Source organism: Argopecten irradians, chromosome 9, assembly GCF_041381155.1.
Source record: "Argopecten irradians isolate NY chromosome 9, Ai_NY, whole genome shotgun sequence".
NCBI classification, from domain to species: Eukaryota; Metazoa; Mollusca; class Bivalvia; order Pectinida; family Pectinidae; genus Argopecten; species Argopecten irradians.
In genome coordinates this window covers 22,014,688-22,038,349 of record NC_091142.1, presented here as the reverse complement: position 1 = coordinate 22,038,349, position 23,662 = coordinate 22,014,688, and the positions used below count along the sequence as shown (strand labels likewise).

Here is a 23,662-nt window from a genome sequence, read left to right as displayed (position 1 = left end):
AACTCAAACGAAACATGATGATTTATGATTTATTTATAATGAAACTAGTATCCCTATTCATAGAGATAATGACATTGCATTTTGTTTGTTTACTGTTTTTACAGACCCAGGAGAACCAGGGTAATTTTTAAACAAGACTTCTCATAAACCACGATCAAAACATCACTAAATGACCTTCAAGCGTTCTAATAATGCCATCCAGAACAACAATGGTAAAATGTCTTGGACAAAGGCACAAACCACATAACAAAGACTGGTTCCTTTCTTATCCATCCAAAACAAACAAGAATGTATTATTGCAGGAAGGAAGTCAACATTTTGAAATTGTATAATACTTTACTATATATTTATGAATTATTGACCTTTTTAGAGGTTAATACGATGTTTTATTAAACTGGTAGATTCAATATCTAAGAGAATGATTTTACCAGGTTGTTACAACACCATATTGACCAAACCAATGGTATGCAAGAGATATATGGTCTGACAACACCATCAAAAACTCAACATTTGGATATATTGTGAAGTCAAGATAGCACTAAACATTTGATGTTTCTTAAATAGAAACACCAGGACGATGTTCAAAATATTGAGCTATGCATGACCTTAGAGTAGCCAATGAGAACATGACTTTTTTAATAGAGGAAAAGCAGAACATACCTGATATCATGGCTGCTAAAATATCTGTACCTGACCTTTTCTTTATATTTTTGGCACATATATATACTGGGTATATGCTGCCTACCATACCTGTGTTAGTGCCCATGGAAACAAGAACAGAAATGGTAATTAATAAGAAGATTCGATGAAGACATCACAAAATTATTCACTGTCAAGATCATCAGTCACAAATATTTGTCAGCTCATAAAATATATCACTTTTACATGTACACACATACATGTATATGAACAGCAAAACAACATTATGGTATTATCTAACAAATTCTCCCAAAATATGTACTCTCTCAGTCAGACATTAAATACCTCTCTCACCTGTACTTTATCTATACACACATCCATAACAACAACAAGGAAAATATTTCAGAATATTATACGCACACAATACATCATAAGTGAATAAGGTCCGTCTAAATGAAAATACATTATTATCAAAATTTTGTATCTCAAACCTTTTCATTGGAAATATATTTCTAGTGAATGTCAATGTTAAACTGTCAAACAGTAACAACTGATCACTAGGATCAAAGAAGCACTGAATAATCTGGCTATACCAAGTAAACTTGAATATATAAAATTATTTATAATAGTAGTGAAAAAAATAAAATTTGCTATAGACAAACCAACACTTCAAATAGGGTTATTGATGAAAATACATGTTCAACTTAACAAGGTTCAACTTAACATATTTTTTGAATCAATGGAATAAAAACAACTTTAATTTCAGTTTTCTAAAGACTGGCACTTTCCCCTGTATATGACAAACAAAATCATAACAATAAAGAGGAAAGCTTTACTGATCAACTCTGTCCTTGCTTGTCATTACATAAATGTATGACCTATCAACTCAGACAGAAAGCTACCACTAACGGTACCTATACAAATGTAATTGATAGAAAACTGTGCATAAAGGTACAAGCCAGGAAAAGTGCTAAAATAAGGAAAAGGACTCAATAAATAACAAAATAGCAAAACTAAAATAATGTGGAATTGCCTCTGTTTTGTATCAATTAGTGTAACTAATTCTCTGGTGACGACATGACAGTCTTTGATAATGTCTGTAGTCACTTTCGTCATGATGTTCAAACTATAAATATACCATTTTTTTATAGTCACATGCATACTCTCACAATACACGTCAACAGATATATACTTATTGTAAACCTTCTTTTTGTTGAAGGCAAATTTCACAGAGTAACTTTGCGACCCTTTATCTCTGTGAATTAATATCTACACTATCACTGAAAGGAATTTCCATTCAATTTTCTAAATCTGTGAAAGTTCATTTTTGCAAAGTTGTTATTATGAATGTGGAGCCAGGAAAAAAAGTTTGTTTACAGTAAATAGAAACTTAAACAGTCAACTTGACACAGCCAACAATTACTGTCAAAGATTAAATATTGACATTTTGAGGTTTGACTCGCAATGTTGACCTTTATCCCCTTAGATGCCATTTAGCTAGTTTGATATTTACAATTTATTTTCTTTTGAGGCTCATCTTATTTTAATCATTGTATTGATAAGTGGATGGACGTTTTTCTCAAACGGAATTCATATTGACCTCTGGATCATGAATTACATTGGCACTCCATGCACCAATGAATAGTTGAACCTCGTTCAGAATTCTAGATTACCACTACCACAATTACAATCTGTCCCCAACAACGGTAATTCTAGTTTGGTGATCAGTCACTTTCTGCAATGTTTATCACAGTGTAATGTCTCTGCCTGGACCAGTCATCATAATACTTTTTCTGCGTCATCACACTTGAGTTCCATCCGAGGTATTCTGATCATTACTTCTGTACCGTCGGGCCTCGTCATAGTGTAGCATCCCCTGTAAGCATAGAAACATTCACACATAACACAAACATCCCCTGTAATTATAGAAATGTTCAATTATACCATATTCATCCCCTGTAACCATAGAAATGTTCAATTATACCACATACATCCCCTGTAACCTTAGAAATGTAAAATTATAACACTAACATCCCCTGTAACCATAGAAACGTTCACATAACACAAACATCCCCTGTAACCATAGAAACATTCAATTATAACAAACATCCCCTGTAACCATAGAAACGTTCACACATAACACAAACATTCCCTGTAACCATAGAAACGTTCACACATAACACAAACATTCCATGTAATTATAGAAATGTTAAATTATACCACAAATATCCCCTGTAACCATAGAAACGTTCACATAACACAAACATCCCCTGTAACCATAGAAACATTCAATTATAACAAACATCCCCTGTAACCATAGAAACGTTCACACATAACACAAACATTCCCTGTAACCATAGAAACGTTCACACATAACACAAACATTCCATGTAATTATAGAAACGTTCAATTTTAACACAAACATTCCCTGTAACCAAAGAAACGTTCACACATAACACAAACATCCCCTGTAACCATAGAAACATTCAATTATAACAAACATCCCCTGTAAACCATAGAAACCGTTCACACATAACACAAACATTCCCTGTAACCATAGAAACGTTCACACATAACACAAACATTCCCTGTAATTATAGAAACGTTCAATTTTAACACAAACATCCCCTGTAACCATAGAAACGTTCACACATAACACAAACATTCCCTGTAACCATAGAAACGTTCACACATAACACAAACATTCCCTATAACCATAGAAACGTTCAATATAACAAAAATCCCCTGTAACCATAGAAACGTTCACACATAACACAAACATCCCCTGTAACCATAGAACAGTTCACACATAACACAAACATTCCCTGTATCCATAGAAATTTTCACACATAACACAAACATTCCCTGTAATTATAGAAAGTCAATTTAACACAAACATCCCCTGTAACCATAGAAACGTTCACACACAAACATTCCCGTAAGAAACGTTCACACATAACACAAACATCCCCTGTAACATAGAAACTTCAATTATAACAAACTTCCCCTGTAACCATAGAAACGTTCACACATAACACAAACATTCCCTGTAACCATAGAAACGTTCACACATAACACAAACATTCCTTGTAATTATAGAAACGTTCAATTTTAACACAAACATTCCCTGTAACCAACGTTCAACATACACAACTTCCGAACAGACGTTCACACATAACACAAACAATTCCCTGTAACCAAAGAAACGTTCACACATAACACAAACATTCCCTATAACCATAGAAACGTTCAATTATAACACAAACATCCCCTGTAACCATAGAAACGTTCACACATAACACAAACATTCCCTGTAACCATAGAAATGTTCACACATAACACAAACATTCCCTGTATCCATAGAAATTTTCACAAATAATACAAAAATTCCCTGTAACCATAGAAACGTTCACACATAACACAAACATTCCCTGTAACCATAGAACAGTTCACACATAAGACAAACATCCCCTGTAACCATAGAAACTTTCACACATAACACAAACATTCCCTGTAACCATAGAAACGTTCACACATAACACAAACATTCCCTGTAACCATAGAAACTTTCACACATAACACAAACATTCCCTGTAACCATAGAAACGTTCACACATAACACAAACATCCCCTGTAACCATAGAAACGTTCAAATATAACAAACATCCCCTGTAACCATAGAAACTTTCACACATAACACAAACATCCCCTGTAATTATAGAAACGTTCACATAACACAAACATCCCCTGTAACCATAGAAACGTTCACATAACACAAACATTCCCTATAACCATAGAACACGGGGATTTCCATCCCGTTTTGGTTTTGGAGGACTCTTAGCTTTTAAGTTTACGAGTCCCTTATAAAAATATTGGATTCTTTTTGCTAAAGTTTATTGCAAAATCATATAAAACATTCTATGTTGTACCAGTAATAACTGTACATGTATATGCTTTTGAAAAAATAGACAATTATTGCTTCTAATTCATGAAATTGACCTGTAATTTTCATTTTAAATTTGTTCTATAATGAGTTCCCAGGACTCCAATCATTTGATTTTAGGAGTCCCTAGGTATTTTTGTGCGTCAGAGATGCAGAAACCTGCGTCTGGGAAATCCTTCTGATCTCTGAAAAAGTATACATTTAGTAATAAATTTATACAATGGCTATTAAAGTGTACTCAAATTCCTTACCACATGCTTCCCCGAGGTGAGTTGAGACTAACAAGAGACACATACTGGTAAAACCTCATATCAGGAGAGAAGATTGGCTCCTAAAACATACAACAACAGTTCAATAATTTAAATGTCATCATGTTATTACAGTTATCATAATTATAAGATCCTATTAATTTGAAGTATTTTGTAGGTCCACCAATTTTACACCGTACATGTATTGCTATTAATTTCAAATCATGGCAAGTACATTTTACTTGATTACTCTCATAACTTACATTCATCCCATTATCCCTGGCAATTACTTTTAGTGAAGTTAGCTTTATTCTGTATATTTATCAAATAAATAATTTTTTTGAATAAAAAAAATCCCATTGTTACTGTGTTTTCGATCAAAATGATTACATTTCTAAGATGAATGATTTATCAGAAGTTAAGTCAGGACAGGAAGTGATCATTATGGTGAGAGTTACACCCAGTGCTATATATATGTATATATACCTACATTCAAGGGGAGATAATACAATCTAAAGTTATTATTGAAAACTACATTTAACTAACACTCTGACTTGTACTCCTCCTCCGAGTCTCATTGGTCGAGTGTTAATAAGGTGGTTTGCCATTAGTCAACCTCTTGTCAACTGCTGGCTGACTGATTCATCATTTAATGTTTTACTACAAGTATTCCACTTCTCTTGCAATAAGTGTTAAAACCTTGACAATGTGTGCAATTAACTGGCAACAATTCAAATGCTGATTGTCAGGGTAGGATTTGGTTATTGTATACCTTGGTAAATAAACATGTTGTCAAGACAAATATTGCATTAATGTGTACTTTTAAGCAGTAAACTATCTTTTTTTGACTCTATGGTCTATATAGATGTCAGAGGAATGCAGACAATCTTCATAATGTGCACTAACCCATATATAGACCATAGATTCCATCAAAAGATAGCTGAATGCTTATATTTACATTATTAACTGTTGCTCATTTTGGGTGTCTCTATATATTAAAATTCATAAGAATAAACAGAGAAACCATCCATTAATGACAATATACTCCACAAGATGGATCAGCCATTTTGACAGTGATCAGTAGACGTTGCTATGTCAACATTAGTGACGTCATAATGATCATGTTTTGGTTGTCAGTGTTGCCCACATAGACTTCACTTTGGCTTGTATAGTTTATATCTGTGTAATAAATGACCAGTGAATGTAAATATTACTTACCTCTCCTGTGACTAGAGGTCCATGTTCACTGTCGATTTGTGATGTGATTTTACAATATAACAACCATTCTCTTTTCCTCAGTTGAAGTATGTCCATGCCTAGGTTTTCTATCCGGATACAGTACATCCACTGTAAAAGCCACCAGTGAACTTTCAAAACTTTGAACATAAATCATTATCTGAAAGTCCTCAACTGTCATAATAATTCTTACCCTTTACACAACAATTATATATAGCAGTGTAACAGTTGATTAACATTATAAAATAGCAAATTGTACTTACTGTATATGTTTTTGATGTTTTCTGCAAAGAAAGAAAAACAAATATTCAATATCATATTGACAGATTTGTACTATGTAGTAAAGGTGGAATGCATTGTTTACAGAAACCACATCTATAAACAGATGTGTAATACAACACGTGGACGGTTGTTTTTGTGGGTCAAATTGTTTTGCAATATAGACTGAAAATGATAAGGCCAAAAAACAAATATGTCCGTTAAGGATTACATTGGCAAAAAAAATAGGATCGGTAAGTCAGGATTTTTTTTTAAGTATCTTTCAATTTAAATTAATGACCAGAACAATAGTCTGAGATCGAAATCCCGACTTAAAATTTTTTTTCGTAGAAAAGTGGGGAAAAAAAGTAGGGTTGGGGGTAAAAAATTAGGGTCAATCAAGTAACCCTAAACAAACATTTTATTTTTGGGCCTAAGATTAAATTTTTTAGCTGTTTCATAGTTTTGTGATTTGGCTATAAGAGAATCTTTATTTCATTAAATTACCGAACTTCTGTTGAAAAAAAATCTGTGACCATATCAACATCCTATAAAAACAGCAAAATATCAACCAGCAAAAATAACAGATACACACTATTAACTAATACAAGTAATTCCAATCTTATCTTTAAGGTCACGAAAGGTTTTATGTTAAGGCAGGTGTGAATGGAGTCTGCACTTAATTCTGTCAAAATTAATGATTTCTATAGGCTTAGCCTGTAATCTAATCCGGGATCCATTTATATGTATTTTCATGTTGTAAAATTTGTTGAAATGAAAAAAAGTGAATTGTCTATAAAAAAGGGGAATGCTGATTTTAGTATTACTGTGATCTTGTCCTATGGAACCAAAACATGATCACAAGTACTTTTTGTAACTGGAAGATGTGAGTGAAGTTGGAGTTTGATTGTTACTGAAGGAAAACCTCAGGACCAATGTCATTACCAACAACTTTGATAACAACATGGCACCCCAGTACATACCTCTGTTTGGTGTGATCCTAGGTAGAACGGTATACCAGTCACCTGGATGTTTTTGGTTGTTTCCCTGTACACAACATTATCCATATCGGACCAGGGGAACTGTGTCTGTATTGTCATATTCAGCTCTGGTTTCACTCGACAAGCTGGTACTACGGTAACAGATAAAACGAAACAAAGTCAAAGTCTACTGTGACTCCAAACATGTATTATATATGTCTAGTTTTCTCACTTTCCTTAATTGTAACAGTCAAAAATTCCTATATACATTTTATTAAACCTCCCTTAAATATACACATGTGGCTAGTTCCTTATGAGTTTACATACATGTATTCTATCACACAAACCCTACACCCCTGAGTGGAAAGTGTGAAATCCATCAGTCACAGCTACTGATTGTAGGTTGTTGGCTAGTTTTGTCCGAGTACTCCCACTTTCTTTCATTTTTAAAAAACATAATTCCAAACCTAAAAACATAATTCCAAACCTAGAATGGTAACGTTTAGTACAAAGGGAGGTAACTGCAACACAAACATTAAACAATTATGCAGTTTCATAGTGATTCAACCGAAAATCACTGTATTGGTCACATTATCATTACCAAATTAATAAGATTAAAGCAGCTTATAGGTGCAGCAAATAAGTTTTGCATGAATGAAAATAAAAGGGGATAGAAATAGGTGTAACTTTTAATTTAGGCTGTAGATCACTGTTTACCTTTGTCTTTGTTGTAATCAAAGTATGATCTGAAGGCCTCATTGGCTATAGGGAGTTCTTCTGTACTGGAATACGGTATGATGTCATCATGATTGATTATATCTGTGTTACTTGAAGCACAAATAACAGCTGCTGCATCTGAAGAAAAATTAAAGAAAAGACAACTTCTTAATATTGGTCCAATATGTTAATATCTGGTGTGCTTGTGGTGTATTCCTTACATGTATAGCATTACATATTCATTTTACTCATGGCTTGATCAAAATTCAAATGTATGTGTGTATGACTCAACATTTTAGCAAACAGCATTCTGGAACCCAACATTCTTCCACAGTTGCTAAAATTCACTACTAAAAATTTGGTTTCAAAATAAGTGTGAAAAGATGAATATTTCCAACATGAACATTTTAAGAACTATCCCTAAAACCTAAAAAAAGGTACAGTATTTTTGAAATATCAAAAACTTTTTTGAAAAATTGCAAATTTTCCTTTGTTTTCAAGAATATAAATCACAGTCACACAAAAGACAGTTGGTCTACAGTTATAAACTCTTCAGCCACTTCTAATTCTATAGCTGGCAATGGTCATTATAAAACATAGGGGCGTAATGAGTGAAATGTTACTTTCTCTACACCATAATTTCTCCAAGACATAACCTTATACTCACTGTCCCTGTTTGGGAATCGGTAAAACTGCATGGCCTCCATCTTATTCCTCTGAAAATAGAAGAAGTTATATAGATCATTTCTAATTCTGTCAGTAGATCACTTATACAATGTACATATAAGGATTCCCTAAATTAAAAAAAAAGTTTTCCTCAACATCTAACAAATTTAATAAATATATTTTGACAAATCACAACCCTATATTTTAGAAAAATTTACATTTTAGAAATAATTATAATAAATTTTCTTAAAAGTTTAATTTTCATTTGAACAGACATTTTAGTCTGTACAACATATCTAGATATTAGGGTCCAATTAAGGCAGCAATGCTGTGTTTCTAATCTAGGAATAAATAAAATTTCCAATTGAAAAGGCCCCAGACCCCAGTTTTTATCTCTGTAGATGAGGCTGTCACTGACCTTATATGGAGAATCTCGTTGATCACTCAGCACCATGTAATACTGTTGGTAGACTCTCTTCACTTCTTTACTGTCGGTGATGTGTGATTTGATATTCCTGTATTTCCTAGAAAGTTAAGTCAGCACTTAGAGACATTTATATTTGATTAGCTTAAACAGATACATACTCTGGGAGAGAACCTGTATAGGCGTAGCCTGTTGTTTGATTCCTTTCATTTTTTATGAAATAAAGTTTGTTGAAATTAAAATTGGCAACTCCACCATTCGTACGATTGGTAGATGTACCTCTGCATGTGCTTAGGAGTTTTTAGATATACTCTAAAATAGTTAAATACATGTACAGGAGAATAACTTTGATATGATACAAAAGTTCAGTAATTTTCAGATGGTTTAAGTATGACTTTGGAAAGAAAAACTTATATACTAATGAAATAAAATTCAATTCCGGTTTTGAATGTCTGATATTCGAAAAACCAGGTAAAATTGGTCATTTTCATACTTTCAAATATCATATTAAGGTAAAAACATATGTCCGTGTGCTCGTTTTTGAGCTATTGTCACTCAAAGATACCTAGTTGACAAAACATTGGATTTTATGGGAATTTTGCCATTTTGACCATATACACAAGAGATTAAAGCCATAATGTTTGATGCATATGGATGTTTGCAGAATTTATTTTCCTGTAGTCTTCTTTAAAAATATACCAGTTTTGATTAATAAGACCAATATTTTTTTCTCAGAATAACACAAAAAATGCCTATAAACCAGATGTATTGTTGACAGTCAACAAAGACAAAGAAGGAGTTTCCAGTCTCTATCTACATTTATGTTTCTGGCTTAAAATTTTAAAATGGATGAGATTAAACCCATGTACAGTCAAACCTATCCATAAAGAACACCAAAGAGACATACCTGTTAATTTATTGGTGTACGTAGCTTTATAGAAATCTTCAGACCTTTCAGTAACAGTTGACCAAATGCAGTCTAACTGTACAGTGTCTGTTTATTATTTCAAAGATGCAAGAAAAACCATATGGTGAAAAATCTTTTGTTGAACGTACCTGAACCTGACATTGTCTTGTTTCTTATCTGCAGATATACCAGTGTGTTCGATGACTTGACTGTTCCAGGAAAACAGAATGATACCCCGATAGAAAAAGGACTTGTGAAGAAATAGCTGTAAGAGAAAAGAAATTGATATCATTTACCTGTTCAAAGCTATGGAATTTCACAGAAATATAATGGTGGAATGGTAATGTAATCAAAATGAGTTTCCAAATTAATTTATTTTATGAGTACAGTAGCAAATGAAATGTATTACAGCTGTATATTCTTCCTCGTGAATTTGGATGTAGGACCCATACTAAGGCCTATTTTCACTTTTGTAAAACAAGTTTGAGGATTTAGCAGAACATCCATTTTACATGTAATATATCATGTACATGGGGTTAATTTGTATGCACTGTACCTGTCCAGGATCATATGGAATGTCGGGGCTTCTTGTTTCCTCACATTTTCCAAATTCCTGAAGCCTAGACCTGTAAAAATACAAAAGATAAGTAAATATACATATATAATGTACATGTATTGTCATTCAAACTTTTATTATATATTTAACAATCATGGAACTTGATTGATCGGGATCTAACAATTGTATTACAAGCAAGACTTAAAATATGCAATCATTTAAAGCGAATAGTCGGGCAAGTGACTGTTAAATCGGTTAAAATGGGATTATTATTATCCGTATAATTTCTTTATCGAATGAAAATAATGTAAGCTTTCCGCGTATCAAAATCGACTGTACTTGCGAAGATATTAAAGAATTATCTATGGGAATTCCTGTAAAAGTACCTCCCGGAGGGGACTAAGAGTTGCTGTTCAATCTTAACGGCAGATGCCGCAAAAACGCATCCACTCTCCGTAGTAAATGCAAAATCATGGCATACCTATAGTTTTGAAACCAAAATGTTTTCCGCTCAAAACAACCAAAGTGACTCACCACGTAAAATGCGAAAGGAAAGGCAATGGGAGTCAGCAGCGACAATTCCCAACAACGTGACTCGGTTACACATTACGACCGCAATCACACTTGTTATAGTGAAGAGAACTGTGTTCAAACGAGCAACGCGGCTCCGGGACCGCTACTGTACGTACCTAGGCCTACTACGTACCCGGTACTCCCTGCTCAGCTGATTGTGAGTGAGTCTTCGTATTTTGATCATTATGTAAATAGTCCCTAGCAGTATTTTTTCATAAATGAGTGGTACATATGGTCAACATGTTTCATACCTGTTCCCCAATCGCGTAAAAACGTAACCATGGGGTAAATAGCGGTTCTTTAGTGGGGGCCTCTTTAGGGGTAATGAATGCCCTGTATGCTACCGGTCAATTCATTACAGTTCTGATGTATATATTTTATGAGATTTTTTAATTTGTAAGTTTTTGTTCTGTACATGTTCTGGTAGTGTTATACACATACATTGTATACTATAGGATTAACATTGTAGGTTAATTGGCGCAAAATTGTAGTGTATATGTTCTGATATTACACATATACATATGTACATGTAGGCTTTTTAGCTTGTTCTTTAGATATATTTGCGAAGGACACATACAATATTATTTCTGGTCATTATATATAATTAGTGTTTGTTATATTTATTACAACTGTACTGGTTCTATGTGTTGTATATGACAAACTTTACAGCTGTTGAAATGTTACTGCAGCCATGTATTCATTTATAAGATTATTCTGAATTTTTGTTGGGAACTATAGTTTATAAATGAATTTTTGTATCTTTTTTGAAAAACAATATTTGATTCTATCAAAAAGCATCAGTGTGGGACACATTCACAACTTATAAAATGTTTTCTCTAAAATGAAAAAAAAAACACCTGTATGAATGAACCTACATTTATTCATTTATATATATTTGAAATTGATCATTTCAATTTTTGTCATATTCAACAGATATAAAAAATTGTGGTTCTTTTTTATCAGGCACCATGCAGTGCATAGTGACTATGAATACAGAAAGTTCATTTCCCTTGGACCTGTATACAAGTGAGTATGTATACATATACATACAATTAGCATTCAACATGAAGACTGAAGATTGTTGATGATGAGTGCTCTTGAAAGTAAACTTTCCAATATGGACCTAGAAGATCATGAACAGAACATTTAAACAGTATTTAATTTATAAAAAGTTCTTTCAACTGTAATCATTAAAATAAAAAAATTATGATGCAATACTTTTGTTCATTGTTTAACTTTGTAGAAATATTTGTTTTATATGAGTCCTTCTAGATCCAAGTGATTATAATTCTTGCATCCATATGCCTGACCCATTTGTTTGTCAGGGCTTGTGAGATAGCTTTTCAATTACTTTTAAAATATAAAGGATTTTTTTTTACATATAGCAATATACATTTGTAGATAACATTGTCTTAGGATTGTCTAAATTCTACTTTAGCAAGAGAGTAGACTCAACATATAAATAAGACATAAAACTAGCAAGTTATCTGAAATGTTAAAAATCTTTTTTGTCTGAACCAAATTTCACATTTATTGTCTATGTGTAACTTGTACATAGACCATTTATGTATTAATACTGTAGTAACAGTGATTACAAACACATAGACTAAAAATGTAGTATGTAGTTACTATGTACATCTGTCTTTGATTTGAGTTCTAAACAAAAAAAGTGTTACTGAGGTAACTATTGGGCAAGTTGTTGTGCTTGGGCGGAGGGTGAAATACAGAAGAAATAGCTACACATGGAAAAAAGAAAGATATACAGTACCATATGGATTCAAAGTTACTCCAAAATCAATGAGACTAAATAACCAAAAAAAAGCCATGTAAACCCCAAATATGCAATGACCAGATCAATGATAAAGCACCCTTCCACTTCCAGTTATCTGTAGCTATTTCTTCTATATTTCAACCCCCCACTCAAGTTACAACTTCCCAACCTCATGATTCTTCTGTCTTTTAGCCCCCCCCACCCCCACCCCCCAACACACACATACCTGATTGATTGTCATGTTATTTCAGGTTCCTATTCAGGTATTATTCCTAAAAAACCAAAAAGGGTATACACACTGTGTACTCTCAAAGGAGGGGAACCACTTCATTCAAAAATGGAATTTACAATTTCATCTTAATTTTGAAATTTTCAATTTAATTATTAATTACTGGACTATTAAAACAGTATAGAACCCCTCGGCTACAGACAAAGTACTGTGGTACACATTTCTCTTAATTAATTACTTTTCTTCAACTCAATCATCTTTTTCTCCAGAGCACAAAAAAGAACAGGAAACAACAGAAAAGGAAAGTAACATACATGTAGGCCTATATGTTTTCTGGAAATATATATGATGTGTTAATTCTCACAGCATAGGCCTACATGAATGTGAAGAATTAAATATTATCAATGTTTGAGAGAATTTCCTAGTTGTAATTCTATAGCAGCTACATGGAATGTACGTTTACATATATACATTGTACGATACATATACATCATAAAAGTTTCTTTCCTTCCAGCTGGACATTCATGTCATCTCTCTCCAGAACTCAAATATTGTTTACAAAAAAAAAACCAACCAGAGACATAGATAATTTAATTAAATCTCTGCAAAAAACTACAGGAATAATTGAACACATATATTGTACTTGTAAAATATCTATGTATGAGCTAATTTATTTTCACATCTTTGACAGCTACATGCACGGACGTTCTATGGAACGTTTTCGTGTGGTTTTTAAATGGGAAATTATGTTACGATTATTTGTATTTAACCTTCATGATTCGGTTGATGTAAAATACGACGAATGCTATGCTGCAATAATTGCCCCTTGCCGGGGCCCCATCTCTGCATCGGCCGAATATTTGTGTCGATTTCCATGTACAAGATGCCTTTATCGAAAAATGATTACAAAGCATTGTCATTAATGTAAGAATACTTCATTTGCATCAAATGTATCATCTCAAAACAACAATTTGCATACCGCATTAGTGGTTTATCACACGAAACGAAACCGAAACCGACACGACTGAGAAACACATGTCCATGTTGACATTTCCACGCAGCCTCGTTTTCAAAGAGTTTGGAGAATTTATATTTAGAACTGTGCTAAATTTACACGGGGCTTCCCCAAAATTTCAATGGTCAAAACTGGACACCGTAAGCAGAACTTGACCATCATTATGGTATACAATGACTTTTGGAAGGCCAAAGAACGCATTTAGACTGGTTTCCTTTGCCCGACTATTCATTCACTTTAAGAAAAAAAAAAAATTTGACCAAGGCAGAATACAGGTTGGGTGCTGCTACACTCCCACATATGGGAAATACATATAGTCCCGCATTTACAGTCCTGCATTTGAGTAATCATTTATTATTAGTTAGTTACCCAAATGCAGGATTCTGTGAAATGAAAGTGAATAGTGTTTTTTTTTTTAAATATTGAAAAAATAAAATAAAAAAAGAGCATCATAATGAAAATGATTCATGTACCACATGATACCTTATAACGTTTGTGTGGGACGTTTGTTTTTATTTGGAGATGGAATGACGACCAAAATTAATATACTGTGCTAACGTCATTTCAGTGGGAAGATATTACAAAGAATAATGTTCCATTACCACTGGATAAACTAATCCCACAATATCATAACTGGGTATCCTGTGGTGCATGAATTAGTCCAATTTTAAGATTGTCATGTAACAGGAGAAGAGAAAATGTAGCAACGAGACTGGCTTTCAAACCCGGGACCTCTGAATGCATATGCTAGCTGAATGCTCTACTGCTCGCTGAGCTACTTGGTCACCAATGATCGAGCCAGTCCAATCCCACTACTCTCCTCCGTCCCTTTTCAAAGATTTTGCCCTCGAAGACAAACAAGACCCTTATACCGTCCACCGGTACCACCACAGGTATTTTAGTTGGGCCTCAATTTTGTAACAGGAGAGCAGAAAATGTAGCAGCAAGCTAGACCGGAATTTGAACCCGGGACCTCGGAACACTAGTTGAATGCTCTATCGCTGAGTTATACCTAGCTAGTCACTAATGATCTACCCAGTCCAATCCCACTACACTCATATAACTGATTTAACACTCAATTGTATGTTTTTTTGTGTATGAACTATTGAATTCAATTGTCTCATTTTGTCATTTAGAATGAAAATTTATGTGTTTCCATCTCCTGTAAAGCCACCAGGGAAATTCAAATAGCAAATGTCAAGGTTGATTGAGTTTTACCAGTGTTCTATTTTTAACCCCGGCCCATAGCAATCGTGATTTTGTTTGTGACTTTTACAAAAAATAATGAAATTTGTCCTCATTTGTAGTTTTTAAGTATGTGTGCATAAATGCATATCATGATAAGATATTCAAAACTGCGCGATCAAATTGTAGGCCTATGTCCTATCCCGTAAGGCACCATTTAACATCATTTAGAGCAGTAACAATTCATGTAACGTTACTGTATTCATGCAGCAGATAATTTTCTTGTCTTGATAATTTACTGTTAAAACTTATTTCTCAATTTGTTGCTCATTACATAGCTTAAATAACGACCTGACAATACATACGCGGCGTAAAAACGTCTTCCACACTGACGTTCAGTGTTAAGATTTGCAGATAAATGCCGACAGATTCTTCCAAATCCACAACGAAAAATGTCCTTCGCCATTATTTTTCCGGATGTCAATATCCGTTTCTAATTTTGGACACGGAATACAAGCAAATATCCGGAAAATGTCGCCCTTTTAAAATTAGCAAACATTTTTAAGAACAAAGAAGAACATAAAGCCATGAATTTGAAGTGATGCACAAAAATAATATTATTCTCTACCGAATCCCCTCCAAAGCACCTTGTCTCGGAACAGTGCAAACAATCCAGGAAACCGGATCAAATTTCTACGACCCAGCTTTTCATATACATGTATTTCACAATGGGGTAGTATATAAAATCCAAATAAATACTGAAAATCAGGATTCTCATACCTACATTTCTGGACACTTTTATTATTGTAGATGCATCAGAATATAATTTAATTCGTGCTTTAACATAACCATTTGCACAAAAATAATATTATTCTCTACCGAATCCCCTCCAAAGCACCTTGTCTCGGAACAGTGCAAACAATCCAGGAAACCGGATCAAATTTCTACGACTCAGCTTTTCATATAGTTCACAATGGGGTAGTATATAAAATCCAAATAAATACTGAAAATCAGGATTCTCATACCTGCATTTCTGGAGACTTTTATTATTGTAGATGTATTCAGAATGTAATTTAATTCGTGCTTTAGCATAACCGTTTGTAAAGAATTTAAATTTTGATAACACAAGCATTCTACAATATTTAACAACAGTGATGATACATGTAAAAACAGTGAAATTTTCAAAATAGTCTATGCACGACTGCCTTTTTTCTACTCATCAGACACCCTCGAGCTCTCTCTGGCTCATTATACACCATAGGCATAGCATTGATTTTATTACTCCCCTCGCTCCAGCTCACTTACTTCAGCATCACCTATCACAGTCGGCTAGTCATTCATGATCATACTACAACAAAAGCGGGACTCCCAAGGAAACAATCGCTGGTATGTCTATATCATATGAGAAGAAATCACCTAATCAGCATATTAGGCACCTCCGATTACACCTTGGTACATTATGCACCTGCGTTTGAAAGAGGAAAGAAACATGCCATCAGCATTGAACTTCATTATATATAGCAAGTAAATCGGTCTTTCTAAATATTAATATTTTAAATACATATATGTTTGCATGTCCGTCCAAAATTAACGTTTAGCTATTTAACCAAACACCTTCAAGTAAGTATATAACATTCATAAACTGCATCACACAGAAGTCTGAATTTATTGAAGTACATGCATAGATCAATTATTTAAGTAAATATATTAAAACAATTGAATATATACAAAAAACTCCTATATCGCCCAAACATCGATCAGGGACGATGAATGTGCAGCATGGTTGGTACATATGTGATGTCTGGAACGGTTTGCAATATCTTCGGTCGTGAATGCAGAAACCACTAAATACTTTGAAATCCTGCTGGAAAACCATCTAAAGGACGCATTGTATAGCAATTACTGATACTTTTTGGACCTCAAATATGAATGTAATTAAAGGCCCACTACCTTTCCGAAACGTCTTTTAATTGTAAAACGAGTTCGATATTTTTTTAGAGTCTCATGGAAGATATTCAATCTAAACTTGACCTTTCTATTTTCAATTTCATTGAAAATTTGGATCATTCCTCCTTCACCCGTAGCCTTTTAGGAGCCAGTACAGGAATCCCCTTCACCAGTGTTGCAGACCAAAGACAATTCTTTATAAAGTCAATTCAATATGTTGTACGCGTTACGCGATGCCTTTTGTGAACCATTGAAGTTAACCAACGTTACTGAACCGCGCGGCTATATAACTTATTCATAAGTTGTATATTCCAGCAGCGAGCTCCGACCTATTTCAGTTTTATTTTTTTCTTTATTATTTTGTGGATTTGATTGTATTCAATATCCTCTAACGAGGGAAATAAAGCTTGATGATGCATATGTTTGGTGTTATTACCTTATCTTAGGCCATCGGTATGTATTTCCTTATGTTATTTAATGTAAGTAACATTTCAATTTTGTTCCGGAAAGGTAGTGGGCTTTTAACCATTCACAACACATAATATGTGCTATATGGCTATGATATGGACAATTGGACATAGAGGTGTTAGACAAGGGCGAATGCGATAGATAACAAGCTGGCCCATAATGGCCTTAATGGATTAATGGCGGCCCTCCCAGGTATGCGGTGTGGGTTGCTGTATCGTGTTGTGTCAGTCCTTGTATAGTGGAACTGTTTTTGCCCTGTTTAATAGTGCAAATCACTGAAGCATGCCGCCGAAGACACCAAGCAACACACCCACCCGGACATTAACAAACTGCGAACGGGCGAACCAGTCGTCCCACTCCCTGTATGCTTAACGCTAAGCATGAGCAAGAAAAACTACCACTATTATAGACTTTGGTTGTCCGGCCAGGGGACAGAACCCAGAGGCCTTCCTCACAGGGTGCGAACGCTCAACTCAAGGCCAAAAGTAGGCGGTGCCAAGGGAGGCATTAAAAATAAAGTCATTTGGAAGAAGAGAAAAGATAAGATCCTAAATTTAGGCGCCTTTTACGATTCATGCAAATAGGTGCAGCAGGTTAGCAATGGTCACATGATTTTCTGAAATAAAAGGAAATAAAGTGACATATAAACACTGTATAAATGCCTCTCAGGCGTTTGAAATCAGTCAATGATTATATCAATTTGACCTTTTAATCTATGAAGATTATTTGATTCCAATACATCCGTTACATTTCCAATAAAAACTGAGCAAATGTGTTTTCCCAATATAAACTCTAGAAAATTTGATCTCCTCCCCAGGGCCACAAATATTGTAGAGGGCCTTGAGACCTTTTAATATATGAAGAGTATTAGGTTCCAAAAGATTTTTTTTTTAAATTGAGCCATTTTGACCCCTTTTGGCCCCGCCCCTCTGGCCCCTGGGAGTCAGCCAGGGACCTAAATGGATGTGATGTTAAAATACTATCCCGGGCTAATAATTCTAACCAAGTTTGACTCATTTCTTATGAAAATTGAGCAAATATTACTCATTAATGTGTTTTCCCTATATAAACTATAGTAAATTTGACCCCCTCTTTAGGGGAAAATCTGAGACCCAAGAGCCTTGAAATCCACATTTTTTTGTAAAGGGCATTGAGACATTCCAATATATGAAGAGTATTTGATTCTACTCCATCTGCAAGAGAAGAAGATTTTTGAAATTTTAGCTATTTTGACTCTTTTTTGGCCCCGCCCCTCTGACCCCTGAGAGTCAGCTAGGACCTTCTATGGATATGATGTTAAATTGCTATCTCAGACCAATAATTCTAACTAAGTTTGACTTATTTGCTATGAAAATTGAGCAAATAATGCTCACAAATTTGTTTTTCCAATATAAACTATAGTAAATTTGACCCCCCTCTCCAGGGGAAAATCTGAGACCTCAGTGCCATGAAATTCATAATTTTTGTAGAGGGCCTAGGGAATATTCAATCTATGAAGAGTCATTGATTCTACCACATCTACGAGTGGAGAATATTTTTGAAATTTTAGTCAATTTTAAACATTTTTGGCCCCTCCCACAGCCCCTTAGGGGGATGGGGCCATATTATGCACAATTTTGATTGGCCTTATTCCTAAGAAGGTTTGTGCAAAATTTCATTGAATTTGCTTCAGCAGTTTTGGAGAAGAAGTCGAAAACCTCAACTGTTTACGAACACACGACACACAAAAGCTTCAGGCGATTATAGAATAGACTTCGCACAGGTGACCTAAGCAGTAGCCAAGGAAATAATACAATGATAATGTATACGTCATATTTACCTTGGCAGTTCTTAATATATAATCAAACGAAGGTTAATTAATTAATAGTATATTTTAAACAAGATTGTCTTGTACAGATAAGAACATCTTAAAAAGGGTTCTTTAACTCATGTCGTAGCCAGAAATTTGGACTTCAGTGTTATTAATTATGTAAAAAACTTTTTTGGTAGTTCGCCCCAAAGAAATTTCGATAATGCTAATCTAAAAGCTACATGTCATAATATCTGAATAAAATACGTACACCCACAACATATAAACGAGGTGGTGCAACATCACAGGTGCCAGGCAATATAAGATTATTATATTTCATTGGAATTAAGCATGTTAGATAAAAAAACAGTAAAAAACCATACAAAATATAAGATAGAGGAGTAAAAACCATACAAAATATAAGATAGAGGAGTAAACTGTAAAGTAATACGTACAAGTAATTTACCTAATTCTCAAGTCACGTCTGAATAAACAACGTTATTTTTTTTAAACACATGTAATACGGATAGATAAATACATGTAACACCTAAAAAATAATAACTCCGTCAAACGGCCAAGATCCGGCAAATAGTTTTTTCTTCCCATTCATTTTTTCAGACCTATTGATTAAAAAAATATTTAGACGTCACATTGCGAGCATATTAGTTTGACCTGTACTGTTTTACTATAAGCAATGGACTGAAATGAGTCATAAAACTAACTGATATTTCCACTTTTACAATTTACAAATTAATTCATTTTATTCACTCCAGACACACGATCCGTGTGTAACAGAGGTCTATCAAACAAATACATTGGGAGTATTTGTTTGTTTGTTTGATTTATTAACGTCCTATTAACAACTATGGTCATGTAAGGACGGCCTCCCATGTATGCGGTGTGTTGCGTGTATGTTGTGCGAGGTAAGTGGACTGGGAGACTGCGGTATGTTCGTGTTGTGTCTTCTTGTATAGTGGAACTGTTGCCCTTTTTATAGTGCTATATCACTGAAGCATGCCGCCGAAGACACCAAGCAACACACCCCACCCGGTCACATTATACTAACAACGGGCGAACCAGTCGTCCCACTCCCTGTATGCTGAACGCTAAGCAGGAGTAGAAACTACCACTATATAGAACAGAGATACATCAACTACAAAATAATGTTCCTAAATCTAAAATTTAGCCGGGAGTAGAGATACATTATGTATCAGATACATCAAATACATAATCTACACAATTACATAGAATACTTTAGTTTGGTCACAACTCAGATTATGGTAACACTACAGTGTATGTATATCCTGTTGCTTAACTACATTCCACTAAATAATTATCCCACATTACAGAATTATTCTGCATTGCTTAAGAAAGCCATTATATTCCACACTCATTTTGTATTATGTGGCTATTGACGTACTTTATCTATATCAATAATATATACATTACATACATGTATTTCAAAGTCAGATATCACATTAAATAGATCCGCTGAAGTACTAAGATAATCAACTACAGTATATTAACTGATTCTAGTACCGGGTACTCTGTACCCTCTATCCCAATGGGTTGCTATTGGGGCCTATCGGCTTGCACATGCTCGGGTTATGACAACTTAGATGTTTGAGTGAATTACAAATTATATGTAGAGTATTTATCTGTACTACAATTAGGCTATCTCAGATGGAATGGTGGGTGGAGCTGAATGAGTGGCGTCAAACAAGAAACCAGTAATCATTCTAATTATCCGGAGGGGACAGAACTTTATTGGAAAAATGAGTTGGGTAATTCTGACTTGAATTCTCCGCCACAGTTGACATTCGGTGCTTCCGTTACAGACAAAGAACCTGAGAATCTCGTGAAAGGACAAGCAAATGTCAATACAAAGAAGAATACACAGTGGAGTGTGAATGTGTTTGAGGAATGGAGAGAGAATAAAGACATTCCTGAGTTACATGCAATAAACGTGGTGACAATGGATTATTGGCTTCAACGATTTATAGTCGAAGCGAGGAGAAAAGACGGACAGGACTATCCACTGGAAAATCATTATTTAATCGCGAGTGTTTTGTTACACAGTCTTAGACTAAGACAAATGAATATATGACAAAAACTTTCTCGATGAAACAAACTACAGCTTCATTCGCTTCAGAAAGGTGATGCATGCCTGGATGAAGTCGGTGATCGAAAAGGGAATTGGATGTAGTGTAAAAGGCCAAAACATAGAAAATGTTGTTCATCTCAGTAATTCTTCGCGACAGCGAACGTCTCCTGTCTTTAAAAGAAGGATACCCAAATTAGACCCGAGGACGTAGAAAGAATCTGTCTTGGACAACAGATGCACATGATGAATATCAGAAACAGACGCCCGACGGGCCAGTGAATGACGAGCAACATTTTAGGCTATGGAAAATACATCTGAAATGGGATGGCTCTATTACCTACAAAGATCGTACAGTAAAGATGGTGAATACATGCACCGTTGATAATTTCTTGAAGATTTTCTATTGCATACTGGCACAGAAGAAAGATGTGCTTTGGATGTCACAAAACAGCAGCAACACAAAAAGTGATGGAAACTTTTTGTTCACCTTTTGTTTCGTTCAGGAAGATAATCTGAAGAAAAGGCACTTTGGTTGCAACCCTGTGGAACGCTTATGTATCAGAATCGGAAATGATTTTTGATCTCTTTGCGGAATTGCAAACTACCTTTTGTTCGGACAAACGTTGTCCAGATCCGAAAAAGTGGTGGGAAGTAAAGACATTTGCTTAATGTAAGTGGTCTGATGTTGGTATAAGTTTTCTAGAAGAATTTTAACATCTGAAAGCAGATGCTACTTTATACAGGTTGTTTCAGAAAACTTCTACCGACTTAAGGACATATGCGCCATAACTGGGCAACCAATCTAAATCGGGACATGTTTTCTTAAACACCCAGTATTAGAGATTTGCTGTTTGTATCCATTCACAATTGTTTTTCATCTGTAAAAACTTCTTCTGTATAGTATAGGTTAACAGTGTAAAAATCGTTTTCAATAGGATATTGTATCTCGATCTGACATGATACCCAGAAAGCGATCTAATTGAAATCAAACTTTTAATTCCTTTCCTCTACGGTACACTATCAGAGTAAAATAATGTATCTTAGAGGATTAAAAGCTTTCTTTGAAATAGACCGAATACAATGTATGATAGCAAATAACGTCTGATGCATTTTACAATCACGTTACATATTTTAATATTTCTTCAATCAAGAATAAGGACTTTCATCTTCTTTAATGCTTCACATCTTTGACATTTACGGTGACATGGAGATCGTACCCAATGCAGATATTTTTGAAAGAAGTTTCAGTTTGTTTGTTTGTTTTTTGCTTAATTAACATCCTATTAACAGCTATGGTAATGTAAGGACGGCTTCCCATGTATACGGTGTGTTGCGTGTATGTTGTGCGAAGTGCGTGTTTTGGGAGACTGCGGTATTTTCATGTTGTGTCTTCTTGTATAGTGGAACTGTTGCCCTTTTTATAGTGCTATATCACTGGATCATGCCGCCGAAGACACCAAGCAACACACCCCGACCGGTCACATTATACTGACAACGGGCGAACCAGTCGTCCCACTCCTTGTATGCTGAGCGCTAAGCAGGAGTAAAAACTACTACTTTTATAGACTTTGGTGTGTCTTGGCCAGGACACAGAACCCAGAGCCTTCCTCACACGGGCGAACGCTCAACTCAAGGCCAAAAGTGAGGCGGTGCCAAGGGAGGCATTAGGAAAGATAAAGTTGTTTAGGAAGAAGAGAAAAGATAAGATCCTAAATTTAGTCGCCTTTTACGATCATGCAATAGGGGCAGCAGGTACGATTCTAACGTCCCACCTGCAGAAGTTTTAGCCAATGAACGGCGGGATACACAAGTGTTTGTTGAAGGCCAAGAAGCTAAGGTTTGCATTTTTCTAAAACTGATATACAATGAACGTATACGCACAAATTATTGATTCAGAGTAATCAAACTACATTTTTATCCAATGCGATAGAGACATTATTTGGCCATAAAATTCTATGAAATACGCTGTAATATAACAATTTATTTAAAATCCTTATTCTGTAGGAA

At 34.6% G+C, this 23,662-nt stretch overlaps 1 protein-coding gene across 1 annotated transcript; it reads right to left on the bottom strand.

Moving 5' to 3' along the window:
- Positions 1 to 15: 15 nt before the first annotated feature.
- LOC138331783 (polymerase delta-interacting protein 2-like) lies at positions 16 to 15,865 on the bottom strand. The gene is made up of 11 exons (XM_069279548.1): positions 15,713 to 15,865; positions 10,575 to 10,644; positions 10,168 to 10,283; positions 9,106 to 9,211; positions 8,689 to 8,737; positions 8,022 to 8,159; positions 7,308 to 7,456; positions 6,330 to 6,350; positions 6,049 to 6,177; positions 4,834 to 4,913; positions 16 to 2,515 (listed from the first exon to the last, which is right to left on the bottom strand). The coding sequence occupies exons 1-11, from the start codon at positions 15,811 to 15,813 to the stop codon at positions 2,419 to 2,421; spliced, it is 1,056 nt and encodes a 351-aa protein (XP_069135649.1). The 5' UTR covers positions 15,814 to 15,865; the 3' UTR covers positions 16 to 2,418.
- Positions 15,866 to 23,662: the final 7,797 nt, after the last annotated feature.